The 14776-nt window shown below is 35.1% G+C and overlaps 1 protein-coding gene across 8 annotated transcripts in view; it reads right to left on the bottom strand.

Moving 5' to 3' along the window:
- Ttc6 (tetratricopeptide repeat domain 6) overlaps nucleotides 1-14776 on the bottom strand; it is a 132930-nt gene that overhangs the window by 57426 nt on the left and 60728 nt on the right. For 7 of the 8 annotated variants that reach the window (XM_033765146.1, XM_010632654.2, XM_033765145.1 and 4 more), the window contains 3 exons: nucleotides 7282-7738; nucleotides 6853-6982; nucleotides 5885-6057 (listed from right to left, as the gene is read on the bottom strand). In XM_033765146.1, coding sequence (XP_033621037.1) covers nucleotides 5885-6057; nucleotides 6853-6982; nucleotides 7282-7738 — 760 coding nt within the window. Of the gene's footprint in view, nucleotides 1-5884; nucleotides 6058-6852; nucleotides 6983-7281; nucleotides 7739-10627; nucleotides 10677-14776 lie in introns of those variants that run through there. The other variant, XM_033765148.1, reaches the window with a different exon arrangement.

Genomic DNA, 14776 nt, shown 5'->3' with positions numbered 1-14776 from the left:
TTCTGGGATTGTTTTCTCAAGGTCCCTGAAGTATGCTGCTAGAATTTCAATTGGGATTGCACTGAATGTATAGAATGGCTATTTGGAAGAATAGCCATTTTCACTAAATTGGTTCTTCCTTCCCAGAAACAAGGGATATCTTTCCATATTCTGATATCCTCTTGGATCTATTTTTTTTTTCACGGTGCCATAGTTTTCAGAGTAGTTGATTTCATTCATTAGGTTGATTCCTCATTATTTTAATTTTTTGACTGCTGCTATGAAAGGAATTGTTTGGCCCATTTCTTTCTCAGTGAGTCTTTTGCTGCTGTACAGGAAAGCTACAGATTTTGGTGTATTGACCTTGTATCCAGCTACCTTACTAAATTTGGTTATTAAGTCTAGAAGACTTTGGTGGAGTTCTTGGGATCTTCTATATAGAGTATCATGGCATCTGAAAACAATGACAATTTGAGTTCTTCATTTTCTACTTTAATTGCTTTTATTTCTTTCTCTTGTCTAATTGCTAGGACTAATGTTTCCAAAACTATATTGAACAAGAGTGGTGATAATGGACATCCTTGTCTTATTCAAGATTGTAGTGTAAAGGATTTCAGTTTTTGACCATTTAGTATGGTATTGGCTGTTGGTTTTTCATAGATGGTTTTTATCAGACTGAGGTAGAGAACATCTATACCAATTTCCTGTAGGATTTTTATTATGAATGCATGTTGGATTTTGTCAAATGCTTTTTCTGCATCAATTGAGGTGATCATATGGTTTTTGTCCTTGGCTCTATTAATATAGTGTATTACATTTATTGATTTGCATATGTTGAACCATCCCTGCATCCCTGGGGTGAATTCCACTTGGTCAAGTTGTACGATTTTCTTGATGATCTTCTGCATTCTATTTTCCAGTATCTTATTAAGGATTTTCATATCTATGTTTATTAGTGAGATTGGCCTATAGTTCTCTTTTCATTTGGGTCTTCCTGTGCTTTGGAAATCAAGGTTGTGCTTGCTTCCAGGAATGAATGTGGGAGTATTGCTTCCCTTTCAATTCCATTAAAGAGTTTAAGCAAATGTCTTGTAGAATTTAGTGATGAACGCATCAAGGCCTTGGCTTTTCTTAGTTGATAAGTTTTTAATTATGTTTTCAATTTTGTTGATATTGGGTTGTTTAGAATTTTTAGGTCTTCTTCAATCAACTTTAGTAATTCCTATGTGTCTATGAAACTGTCCATTTCTTCTGTGTTTTTCATCTTATTGGCATATAGGTTCTTGAAGTAGGTATTGATGATTCTCTGGATTTCTGCTGTAATTTAACCCTTTTCATTCCTAATTGTATGAATATGGGCCTTTTCTTTCCTTTTTAGATAAAGTTTGCTAAGGGTTCATTGATTTTATTCTTTTGAAGAACCAACTCGTTGCTTCATTGATTCTTTTCTATCATTCTCTTAGTCTCAATTGCACTGATTTCTGCTGTGATCTTTGTAATTTCCTCCCTTGTGTAAGTTTTGGGATTGTCCTTCTCTTCTTTTTCTAGAAGCTTGAGGTTCAGCATCAGATTATTTAGTGGCATTCTCTGCTATTAATTTCCCTCATAAGAGTGCTTTCATTGTGTCCCATATATTCTAATACATTGTAATGACACTGTTTAATTGTAGAGACTGTCTGATTTCTTCTTTAATTTCCTCTGTGATCCACTGTTTATTCAGAAGTGTGTTGCTGAATTTCCATGTGTTTATGTCCTTGTGGTTTCTTTTGCTATGGATCTCCAATTTCATCATACTATGGTCTGATAATATACAGGGGATAAATTCAATTCCTTTGCACTTACTTAAACATGTTCTATGAGTAAGTATGTGGTCTATTTTGAAGAATGACCTGTGTGCAGCTGAAAAGAATGTATATGCTGATTTTGTAGGGTGGAATATACTGTAAACATGTTAAATTCATTTGTTCAAGAATTTGATTGAGTTCAAGTATTTTGTTCTTTATTTTTTGTCTAGTTGATCTATTTGTGACTGTGGGGTTTTGAGATCCCCCACTACTATTGCATCAGAGCTTGATTTTTCATTTCCATTAGTATTTGTTTTATATACTTGGGGGCACTAGTGTTTGGTGAATATATATTTTGATTGTCATCTCTTCCTCTTGGACTATGCCCTTTACAAGAATGCAGTGTCCTTCTTTGTCTCTCTTAATCGGTGTTGGTTAGAAATCCATTTGATCTGCAAAGAGGATAGCTACTCCTGCCTTTTCTTCAGGTTCCTGTCTGATGGGGTATTGTTTACCACCATTTAACTTTCATTCTATGAGTTTCTTTTTGAACTACATATGTTTCTTGTATGTAGCATATTGTTGGATCTTAACCCATTCTGCCAGTCTATCTTTTTTGATTGGTGAATTGAGATCATTAACATTGATGGTTATAACTGATATGTACTGACTTATCCTTGCCATGACTTTTTTCTTTTTGTTGGATTCTCCCCATTTACATGTCATTTCTTGTGCTGCCTGGTGGATTCATTCTGCTGGGCTTCCTGGGGTTTTGATCCTCATTGTATTTTCCTAGGATATTGTTTAAATTTTTTTGGAGTGCTGTTTTAGTATTCAGAAAGTTCCTAAGGTGCTCTTTGTCATGAAAGTGTCTTAGTTTTCCATCAATCTGAAAGATAATTTTGCAGATTACATCACTCTGGTTGGAGGTTATTTTTCTCCAGGGCTTGAAATATGTCACTTCAGGCTCTTCTTGCCTTGAGGATTTGTGTTGAGAAGTCTGCTATGATTCTGATGAGCTTTCCTTTGTATGTGATTTGTTTCTTTACTCTAACTGCTTGTAGAATTTTTTCTTGTGTTGGGTTCCTAGAATCTTAACTATTATATGCCTATCTGTAGATATTTTTTTTAATCTGATGCTTTGCTTATCTGTATGTTAAGTTCTTTTCCCCTACTTGGGAAGTTTTCTGCCATTACGTCTGTGAACAGTTTTTTTTTTTAATGTCATCCATACTCTCTCCTGTTTCTTCAATGACTCCATCAGTCTTATGTCATTCTTCTTTGCCTTGTCTGGCAGCTGCTGGATGGATTTCTTATGGTCCCTTACTATTTTTAAGGTATTTTTCTTTTCCTGGTCACCAATTGCAATTCTATCTTCTATATCGAAGTTCTGCCCTCACATTGGTTCATTCTGCTGTGTAAACTTTCCATTGAGTTCTTAATCTCCTGGAAATCTATTTGCATCTGTTTTATGGATTCCATTTGTTCCCTATGTTGGAATTTCATCATGTTCCTCAGCTCCTCTATTTTTTTTATCTGTGTCTGCTCTAGATTTATTAATTTTTCACTATAGGCACAATCTCTGCTGTTATCTGAGAAATTATTCTGATTTCATTTTTTCCAGGTCCTCTTTTGTTGTGGTTGAGTATCATATTGTTCCATCTCATTTCCCTTTGGGTCTTTAGGTGATCTGGAAGTCTGGTTTTGGGACTCCTTTCCGTGTCTTCTCATTTCAACGGAGCAGCCCTCAGCACCTTTGTTGGGGCAACTTTTTGCTCACCCAATGGTCTTCAATTCTCAGCAAGCCACCGAGTGGCCTTTCCTCTGCTGCTCATCAGCGCATTCAATCCTGGGTTTAGAATGGTGGCCTTCTGGATCCCTGAGCTGACCTGTTGTCTAAGCTGGGTTCTAGCTGGGGCCTGTGCACACTTGGGATGTTATGTAGTTGTGCCTCTGGCTATGGCCTGCTCCCCTATGTAGCTGTTGTCTGGGAGAGTCTTTGACTGGGGTCGGTGCACCTCAGTCCCTGGTGTCTGAGCAGGTTCTGGTAGGGTTTCTATGGACTTACTGGTGGTATTGGGGTGGGCCTCTGGCTGATGCTTGTGCACCTTTGCAGCTCTTTGCTGGGTGGGCCTTTGGCTTGGGCTTATGTGACCAAGCTGCTGTAGTTGGGATGGGGCCTTGGCTGGCTCTGCCTGCAGAAGATCTCTGGTCCACACTAACGCTCTCTATTCCTCTCTTTTATACATCAACCATGAAAATTAATCTAAAGTTGTATCTTGTATCTTAAGGTATCACACTAGGTTCCCCTCAACAAGGGTTGTTTCATAGACTTTTTAAAATTAATGTTGCTGTTAGGATATTAATTGGACCCAATCTCCCTGTATCCTATTTCACTGTGCACTATAATCCACACCCCATTCTTTCCTCAATTCCCTTCTCACACACTTACAATTCTTTCAATCCTCCCTCTTTTTGCTTATATATACAAACTATTATTAAAACCTAAGTTTTCCTATTTCAGAGTGTGTGTAAGAGGCACATGTTTGTGAGCAACTGTACATGAGTGATATCATTTCTGTTTCTACACTGTCTTACACTGACTTGTCAGGTTGTCCTTCCCCAAAGTCACTGCCTAGGTCTTCTAACATAGGATTTTTATAGTTTAGTTTATAACTTGGATATAATATCCATAAAGAGCTCTCAGATGATTCTAGAAGAACAAACCTAAGAATTACAGATGTCAAGGAAGGGGCAGAGAAGGCAACTAAATGTATAAAAAATGTATACACCAAAATCATTCTAAAAAACATTCCAAATTTAGAGATGAAAATGGATATCCAGGTAAGCAAGGCATTTAAAACACTAAATAAACACAACCAGAATAGAAACTCTCCATGGCACATCACGATTAAAATCCCAGAAATTCAGAACAAGAAAGATATATTAAAAGCTATTAAACTAACACCAAGTAACTTACAAAGAGAGGTAAGCCTATAACAGCAGATTTCTCAGAATAAATCTTAAAGGCCAGGACAGTTTGGAGAGAACTTTTCAAATCCTAAAGGAAAATAATTGTCAACCCAGATTACTATATCTTAGAAAATTATTGTTTGAAATCAATAAATAGAGAAATAAAAACTTTCCATGACAAACAGAATCTAAAGAAATTCATGACCAACAAATCTGAATGGTAGAGAATATTTGAGGTAATTCTAAAAAAAAAAAAGGAAGAGCAGTATCACAAAAGAGACCAAACGAAAAAAAAATATCTCATGGAATGAGTACTTAAAAGGAAAAATAGAAATGTCACCCCAAAAATACAATACAATGAAATAATTTTTAAAATAATACTCAATATAAATGGTCTTAACTGCATAATCAAAAGAAAGATTGGCATATTAAGCAAAAAAATAAAAAATAAAAATAACTAGATGTTGCCTGTAAGAGACACACTTCATTCTCAAAAGGGAGAAAAAGACTAAAAATGAAATGATGGAAAACTATTCATATAACTGGAGCCAGAACAAGCAAATGTAGCTCTCCTAATATCATACAAAGTGGATAAGACAAAACTAATAAGAGACAAAGAAGGTTGCTATATATTATAAAAGGAATGGTATAACAAGAAAAAATTGTAACTCTATATTCACCAGAAGGAGGTGAACCTAATTTCATAAAATAAAAACTAATTGATATAATAGGACAGACAGACACTAATACAATCATAGTGGGGGACTTAAATAACGCATCCTCACAAATAGGTAAACTAAATAACTCCTTAAGAAAGAAATGTCAGAGTTTAATTAAATCACTGAACAAATGAACAGATGGCTACAGAAGGTTTTATCCAACAACAGCAAGCTATTTTATGCGTAAAATCCTCTAATCAAATCAAACCCCTAGACATGGAACTTGTAGGAACATAAAAATGTCACAGTCACCTTTGTAGCCCAACACCCACCACATACTCAACAAGAAAAGCTCTATGTTCTACCCTACAACAAAATAATTCTGATCGTATACACTATATTAAGAGACTTTCTTAAGGACGTGCCATGTTCTATTAGCATAAGAATATCGTGGTCTAAAATAGCAACATTATATATGATAAAGCTTACTTTAGAAAAGTCATCAATGGCAAGTACTAGGTTCTCTTTTTCATACATTTCTCCCCTCCTGAAATAGATATCAGCATCTGTGGGTGTGCACTTAATTGCCTGCGTATAGTTTAGAATACTCAAAGTAATGTTGTTGTTTTTCCTGTAAATTTCAGCCTTAGACAAATACACATCTAGTAAAAAAAATTAAAAATAAAATTCAGCGTAACAATTCTTTCAAGCATGTTTTTCAAATTAATAACTTTCCCTCCAAAATTGTAGTCTCAAACAATTGTCATTTAATTTTCTAAAATTTCAATAATGCCAAATTTGTTCTCAAATAGATAATCTTGTGACTAAAAGTACTCTCAATTTGAAATGACAAATATTACCTTTTTTTACCTGTCTAAAATGTTTCGTTATCTTTTAGTGATATTAGTAAAAAGATTTTGATGGCACAAAATTTCATGGAATTTTAGTAGAGAGATTAGTATTGGTCAAAGACATTTATTAAGCTCATATTACATCTGTGAGTATGTGGTGTGCTGGGCTACAAAGGTGACTGACATTTTTATGTTCCTACAAGTTCCATGTCTAGTGGTTTGACTTGATTAGAGGATTTTTTACATATGGCAAGGTTATCGATTTAATCCAACCAAGAAATCCCAGAAATATTACAACTCTCATTCTAAGATCTGTGGTCAAAAGATTTGTAATTCTTCCATAATTCTAAAACTAGAATTTTAAGTTCATATTCTTGTGAGATGAGCACAACAGTTCAATGAACATTTCAACCCAGGATGAGTATTCTGATAATAATACAGGATTGTCTGAAGCCTGCATTTACAATACTAGGAATAAACAATTTATCTGGGGAAAGTCACAGCATTTGTACATATCTATTGATTTATGTATCTTTTTATAACCATAAATGACAAAAATTGATACTAAAAATACACATAATTTAACTGAATCCCCAGACAACCCACCTGCATTATTTTTATTATATTTGCTTATATAATTCAAGTCATCCAAAGCCTCATTAATTTTGTCTTCAAAAAGATAAATAAAATGCCGGTGCCAATAGGCATTGAGGAACAATGGCTCTAAGAGAATAGCCTAGGAAACATATATTTAAATTCAGTAAAAGTTGATTTGTCAAAGGAAAAGATCTTATTAAATAAATTTTTCAAACACTATTTATCCCCATGTTTTGCATATGCATAATATAAAACCTCCAATCCAACAAGGAAACATCTAGTGTTTTAATACTAATTATTTGAAAATGCCAATAATTGTATTTCACAATCCTATATACTATAATACAATAATAATTCATTATTCAAAATTCCAGTTAAAATACTATATAATTAAAAGCAATGCAAATAGCGAACATTGGCCTTTTACATAAAACTTACTTCCTGTAGATCATTCATGGCACTCTGTAACTTGCCCAGTTTCCTATAAATTGCCCCACGTCTACAATATGCAAATGCAGGCAACGTTTTCCTCTCATTAATTTCTTCAGTCAAGATTTCCACTTCAGACTCATAATGTTTTATGGCCTCTGGTGGGAGATCGCATTCTAAAGAATCATTTAATTGTACTTTCAGTGGCCGTTCTGTGCTTTCAGGGAGGTCTCTCTTTTCAGGCATTTCAACAACCTTTGTGGCTGTTTTCTGAAGTTTATCCTTAAAGAGTGTATCACAAACCTGCATGTGAGGGTCACTATGTTTTACCATTTCTCCCTTCCTTTTGACAAATTTATCAAATTCTAGAGCCATAGGTAAGCTGGGACTCCGAGTTAGACATTCATATAAGGGAACTTTGAGAAAATATTTCTTTTGTCCAGGAAGTATTCCTTGAGATTGTGACCTAGGTTTAAAAGGAGCAATCTTTTAAATTATAGAAACATGATCCTTCAAGTCAATAAATCAACTTAGTCACACACAAAATTACTAGTTCTCTGTTATCAAAATAAAATTACATGCTAATTTTATGTAACCTGTCTACTTTTTCATTCATTAAAATTATAACACTGAATGAAGAATCTCTGTCAAGTTTATAAAAGCAAAATTGACTATTTCTAAAGAGGTATTCTTCCAGAGTACTGAAATACTGGGACAGTTCTTTTAGGTTTAATTCACACCCTCTATACTCTATACCCTATAACCTCTACCAGTGGAATTATGATATGGAATTAAAAAGGTAAATATGATGTGGAGAAGGAAATACCACCCCAGAGGACATACAAGGTGTGAAATTAAAGAAGCGGGAATAGCTAGGAGTGAGAAGGGCTTGTAAACCCAGCATTTGGGAGGCAGAGGCAGGAGGATCTCTGAGAGTTTGAGGCCAGCCTGGGCTACATAGAGAGCTCAAAGCCGGCTTGAACTACATAACAAGACCCTGTAAGGAAAAAAAGTAGGAATAATGAAGGAGCTGATAAAAATCAAACTACAGAGTAAACACCCCAGACCTCACAGTTCTCCAGTGAACCACCAAATTAGATAATACAGAGTATGTTTTCAAATGCTGCAAATTGTGATTCTTCTCTTAAAATTCTTCACTGGCAACACGGCTTTCATCTTATTAACATATATGGTATGTCTGGCACTACACTACCCAGGACAGGATAATCACAGTGGAGTGGAAGAATAAAACATTTTCAAAGCTATCATTCTGTATTTACTCAGTATACACTATAAGAAAAACTAATGGCTAAACACTAGTAGATGAGGTAAGAAAAGTCCATTTTCTTCCCTTCCATTACTTTCTTACACTCTCCATCTCTCTTCACATGTTAGTGCTGCAAGCCATCATCATCTATTCTGCATGGAGTACAATAACTTTTCAATTCCCTGCTTCTACCCTTGCCCACTGAACAATCTGTTGTCCTCCATAGGACATTCAATAGGTGTTTTAGAAATGAAAATTGTGTTACTGTCTCCAAAAGTTTCTCCTAATACTTAGAACACAAATCAAGCTTATCACTGAGCCTGTGGAGTCCCGCACGATGAGGACACAACATAGATCTCTGATACCACTACTCTCCCCTCCATTCCCCATTCTTCAGGCACATCATACAGAACGATCTTCATGCATACTGCACTTTCTAGCCCTTCTGACTGGCTTCACATTCCTGACCAAATGTCGTCCCATAAAGAACTTTTGTGTGTAGTGTTTTGTTTGCACTCTATATTTAATGCCACCATTTTCCACCTTGATCACTGCCTTGAAAAATAATCTGTACAGGCTATATCCATAAATTCCCTTGTCTTGTTTTCTCATTCACTGTGTCCAATTAGGAATTTCAGTGAAGGGAAAGAGGAAAATCAAGTCATGATATCTGTTCCTCTGGCTCCTTCATGAAGGAGCATGTCAAACTGCTATGACCATTGACCAAAGATCACTACTTCCTTCAAGGAAACCTTTTCTATACAACTCTTCTTTGTGTGCTCTCTGAAGGGGAGTAAGGATGCTGCATTATCATCACTTGTGTTTTCCATATATCCCCAACTTTCTAAATTTCTCCTGAATCATACTATCCCAAAATATCCTAAGCTGAGAGTGCCACTTACTACTAGGGCCAGACGGATGTGGCAATCGGTATAGAGAGGACTCAGGAAAGACGCATGTAAAGGATTTTAGAATAACCTCCTCCTCAGAAAGGTAAAATTAGACACAGGTACAGTTCATGGTATGTGGTAACATCCAAACTTCTCAAGTTATGATCAGTACTAGCAAGGGATGTCTAGATAAAGCTCAATCCACTGGAAATTCAAGTAGCTACCACTTAGTAGAACAATAATGATTAAAAACAATGTGCAGTCATTGAATACTTCTTTCAGACCAAAGGAATAGTTGAAGTACCTGTTAAATATCCAATCTTGTACACCAAGGTAATGATGCTATTGATGCTGAAACGTAAGGTGTGAACACGCAGGCAGACATAAATACAGGTGAAAATTTTACACCTTGACTCTCTCTACTTACTGGCCACCATGCAATAAATATGCTTTTCCTCCATGTCCCTCTGCCATCGTGTCCTGCCTTGGAGCTAACCAGTGATGCACTCAACCAAAACAAATTTTTCCCCCTTTAAATTGTGAGTGTTGGATATTATGTTTCAGTAACTTGGAAAGTGTCTAAGACATAATCCAAATGGGAATAATAAAATTCTGGGATGGAAATTCCAGCTAAAATCACTTTGCCTCATGGAAGACACAATTACGACAAACCACAGAGATGGAAAGATAGTAACAGAATTTTAACTTGCAAGGCTCTGTAGTAGTAACTAAATCACCACAAACTCTCAGAGAGACAGGCATCTTAGAAAGGTATTCTTTAACTTACATAGGTGAGAAACCTCTGAGTCTTCTAGAAGCAAACCTAACTGGTATAATGTGGGTTCACCTCTTACTGAGCTGTCAGACCTAAGTGAGTTTGCAGTCTGCAACCTCTCACTTGAGAGGAAAGCCAGGCCACTGAGAAAAGTTACTGTCATGTGATTCAGGTGCTTAGAGTGAAATTCCTTTCACTCTAAAAACTTTCCAAAAGTTCAAAAAAAAAATCTCTGTGGTCTTTAGACACTGTCCCTAAACTTAGGCTTAGTCACCAAAATCTACTTTGGGTGCCATCGAAGTCCATTAGTGAATTATGAAAGTCAAATTAGGGAATTATGCAAGCCAAATGCTAGAAAGAGTCTTGGCCTGAAACTAACTAATAGTGGATGTAATGGGACTGGGGAAGTTACAGTCTACTTACTCTGGAGTTCAGCCTAGACATTATGCAGGATTGTGTTAGGTGACAGTTAGGATACAAATTCTCGCCTCTGCTATGTAAATGTAAACTTCCCCTTATTTCCTAAATTATAGGAATGGAAAAGAAAGCATGTCAGGTCAGCACCTGCAAACCAGATGCCAGGAATTTTTTTTCAGTAAATATACCTACCATATCTGACACTAAAGTTTGATTGTCAACACCTCCTGGTTAAATTTGTAATAATTTACAGTCAAGTTCTACAAGCTATTTGGATTTTGTTTTGGCCAAGCAGGAGAATAACATGGAGATGAGGTAGGAATTCCCACTTTCATCTTTCAAGTCTCTAGTGGTGCACTTAATCTGTAATTTCCCCCAGTGTCTTTGTGGAAGTTAGTGGGAGGGGATGAATATAGTTCCAGAGATTTCCACTTGGCCTGTGCTACTTCAATCTATACATCATTCAGTTATGAAGTTTATAAACTCCTATTATGTATTCTAAGAAAATTATCACACAATGGGTCCTTGTTCTAGTAGGTCCACTGCTAGATGGTCTCAGGCCAAGATTCTTACAGATATATGTGCATTAGAAAAAAAATCAAATATAGAAGTTTATAAAGTGAAAAGCTGAAAGTCTCTACCTACCCACCAACTCTGTGTAATGACTGCAGCAGTTTGATGTGTTTAATTTTAGGCTTTCTATATAGATACACAAATGCACATTTTCCACTATATACATGCATATACATACAGATGTGTTAAAATATATTCCCTCATAAACATCCAAAAATATGTTCACTGTGACTTAATGCTAGCACTAATGTATTTTCTAAATTTTTCACACAATGTATGTACTCTTTTTATATCAAATAAATATATTTTAAGGAAAGAACAAGAACACCACAACTTTCTAGAATAATGTGAAGAGCAAATGCAAACAGTGAAATTTTATAAGAAAAAGTTAGTCCCATATCAATGAAATTAAAGTGCAAATCTTCCTAAATGATCAGAAAAGAGGACTTGCTATTTACTTCCATACCAAAAGGAAAATATTCTTCATGTATTGCAAGACTAGATCAATGTTTTCATAGCCATGAGTACAGTTCATGGTTTCTTGTTTGAAGAAACCAAATTAAGTTAACATCCTACTTTACATGCCAGAATGAGAAAGCTAGTCTCTCAAGTTGAAAGATGTGTACACATAATTAGCTGGCGATGAGCTGTAAGACTATTTGCGGAAACAGAAATTTTACACAGTTTAAATGTTGTGCTCAGTACGCGCAGTTTGTGTAGGAATAAGGTCAGTTTTAGTACCAGAATCCTGGAATCTTTGAGCTGCAAGTTATTTCAAAAATAATCTAGATAAATTCCTTATCTTCCAAATGGGAAAACAAACAGTAAAATAAATTAAGTAGTTTGGCCTGGCCACCAAAGACCTAACTGAACAGGAAGTGGAATAGAAATAGCCAGTCCCTAGTTCATAGTCCTTCTTGCTGGAACACAACTGCCTCTAGCTCTTACAGAAGCACAGAAACAAATGAAAGCCAAATACTCCAGATGAGAGCTCCTAGTGAAGGACTAAAAACAACTAAGGAAAATATGTGCTCTGCTTGGGGGTAGGGAGAACAGGTAAATTCTGCCACTCTTTGGGGATGTTGCAACAAATGGTGGGCTCAGAAACCAGGACTGAGACCACAGGGGACTCAAGGGAAATGCATGAGTCTGAGTCTTTAAGCAGCTAAACTGGCCCTCTGCGGGAATTACTCTCCACACTCAAGATTTGACTTAATATTTGAGAACATGTAATGTGCAGCCCACTCCTAACCAAAAGTGAAATAACCAAGAATGTCTGTGACTCAGTAAGCTTAAAGGTTGTATATAAAAGGGTAAGAAGGATATTTCTGAGTTAGCAAGTTCAAATTAATAAACGATACATTCTGGTTCTCATTTACACTTTCAGTTTATCACACAGAGACACAATTCAGTTTTACACATACGTGACCTATTTATTTCACTTATGAGTATGGCCTCAATATGCATCCATTTAGCTATAAATGTCTCTAATTTATTATTATTTAAGGTGAAATTACAAAGGACATCATTACATTTAGAAAATTACTAGTAACTACTTCAAAAACCTATATTTCAATAAATTTGAAAACCCAGAAAAAATGGATAGATTCCTAGATATATATGAATTACCAAAACTAAACCAAGAAGACATTAAACCCCTGAATAGTCCAATAAAAATGAAATTGAGGAAGTAATTTTAAAAACTTAGCAACTAATAAATGCTCAGACAGTGATATACGTGCACCTATGTTTATAGTGGCACAGTATGTAATACCTAAAACTTGGAAACAGCCCATTTGCCCATCAGTTGGAGACTGGATAAAGAAGATGTGGTTTATGTAGTAATACACTCAATGAGAAAAAAAATAAAAATAAAATGAATCTTTTAATCAACTATTCAAAAAAAAAGATGTGGTTTTTCTATAAAATGGAATACTACTCAGCCATAAAGAATGAGAAATTAGATTCATTCATAGGAAAATGGATACATATTGAGGATATATTCCTAAGTGAAATAAATAAGTCACACATGTGCAAACACCGAATAGTTTCTCTGGTGTGAAAAACTATAATAGTACATAAGATCCTAATGAGATAATTGACAATATGAAATAGAAAAAAAGGGGCTAAAGGTGTAGGGAAAGTTGGAAGGGTAGGGGAAAAGTAATAGGGGGAAAGAAAAAATATGAGAAAATGAAAAAATGGAAATAAAGTGTTTGTAAATGGGGAGGGATGGAGGGAGTGAAGGGAGGGCAGGGACAAGAGGAAAAATGAGAACCACGACCTGTAGTGTAAAGGTAGAAGATCCCAATAATGAATGTGACTGTACTGTATACCTAAAATGTGCCAATAAATTCAATGTGGAAAAAAAAAAGAAATGCTCATAACCTAATTGACTCACCACTGAATTCTACAAGAGCTTCAGGAAATATCGAATGCCAATACTCTTCAAATTCTTTAATAAAATTAAAAGCGGAAAAAGTACTACCAAACTTGTTCCTGGAAGCTAGCATTACCTTAATTGCAAAACCAGACAAAGACTCAACTAAAACAAAAAAGGCCAATCTCAGTAAAGAATATTGATGCAAATATCCTCAACAAGAGACCAACAAAGAGAATTCAACAAATCATTTTAAAAGATAGTACATCATGACCAAATAGGCTTCATGCTAGGGATGCAAAGATAGTTCAATATACACAAATCAATAAGTGTAATATATCACATAAACAGAAGCAAGGACAAAATTCAGATGATCATCTCAACAGATGGGGGAAAAAACCACCTTTGACAAAATCCAACATCCATTCTTTATAAACAGCCTGAAGAAAATAAGACTAGAAGGCCCTATCTCAATGTGATTAAAAAAAAAAAAAACTATGAACCTACTGCCAACATAATATTAAATGGGGAAAAATTGAAAGCTTTATTTCTAAAACCAGAAACAAGACAAGGATGTCCACAAACATTATTCCTACTCAATATAGTACTTGAAATTTTAACCAGAGCAATCAGATAAGAGAAAGAAATAAAATGGATATATGTAGGAAAGAAATAAGTCAAACTACCCTTATTCTCAAACAACATAAACCTTTAAATAGAAAAAATTTTTAAATCTACCTAAAGACTCCAAAAAGTAATAAATTTAGCAAAGTAGCAGGACACAAAATCAACACACAAAAATAGGTAGTATTCTGCACAGCAATAATGAAACCAGCAAGAAAGAAATAAGAAAAATAGTATCATTCATAATAGCCTGAAGAAAAGTTAAATACTTAAGAATTAAACTAGCAAAGGAAGTGAAAGACCTTTACAATGAAAACTTTAGTATTCTGAAAAAAGAGATCAGACAGGATATAAGGAAATGGAAAGTTATCCCCTGGTTCCTAGATAAGAAACAATACTGTCCAAATGCTCATAGTTCCAAACGTAATATATAAATGTATTGAGATCCCAATCAAAATGATAAAAACATACGTAACAGAATTAGAGAAAATAATCTTAAAATTTCTATGGAGACAGAAAATACCTAGACTAGCAAAACAAATTCTAGGCAACAAGAGCAAATTCCAGATTTCAAGTTA

This window comes from Fukomys damarensis, unplaced genomic scaffold (assembly GCF_012274545.1).
Source record: "Fukomys damarensis isolate Sample0158 unplaced genomic scaffold, DMR_v1.0_HiC HiC_scaffold_17, whole genome shotgun sequence".
NCBI classification, from domain to species: Eukaryota; Metazoa; Chordata; class Mammalia; order Rodentia; family Bathyergidae; genus Fukomys; species Fukomys damarensis.
This window is presented reverse-complemented; position numbering and strand designations above follow the sequence as displayed.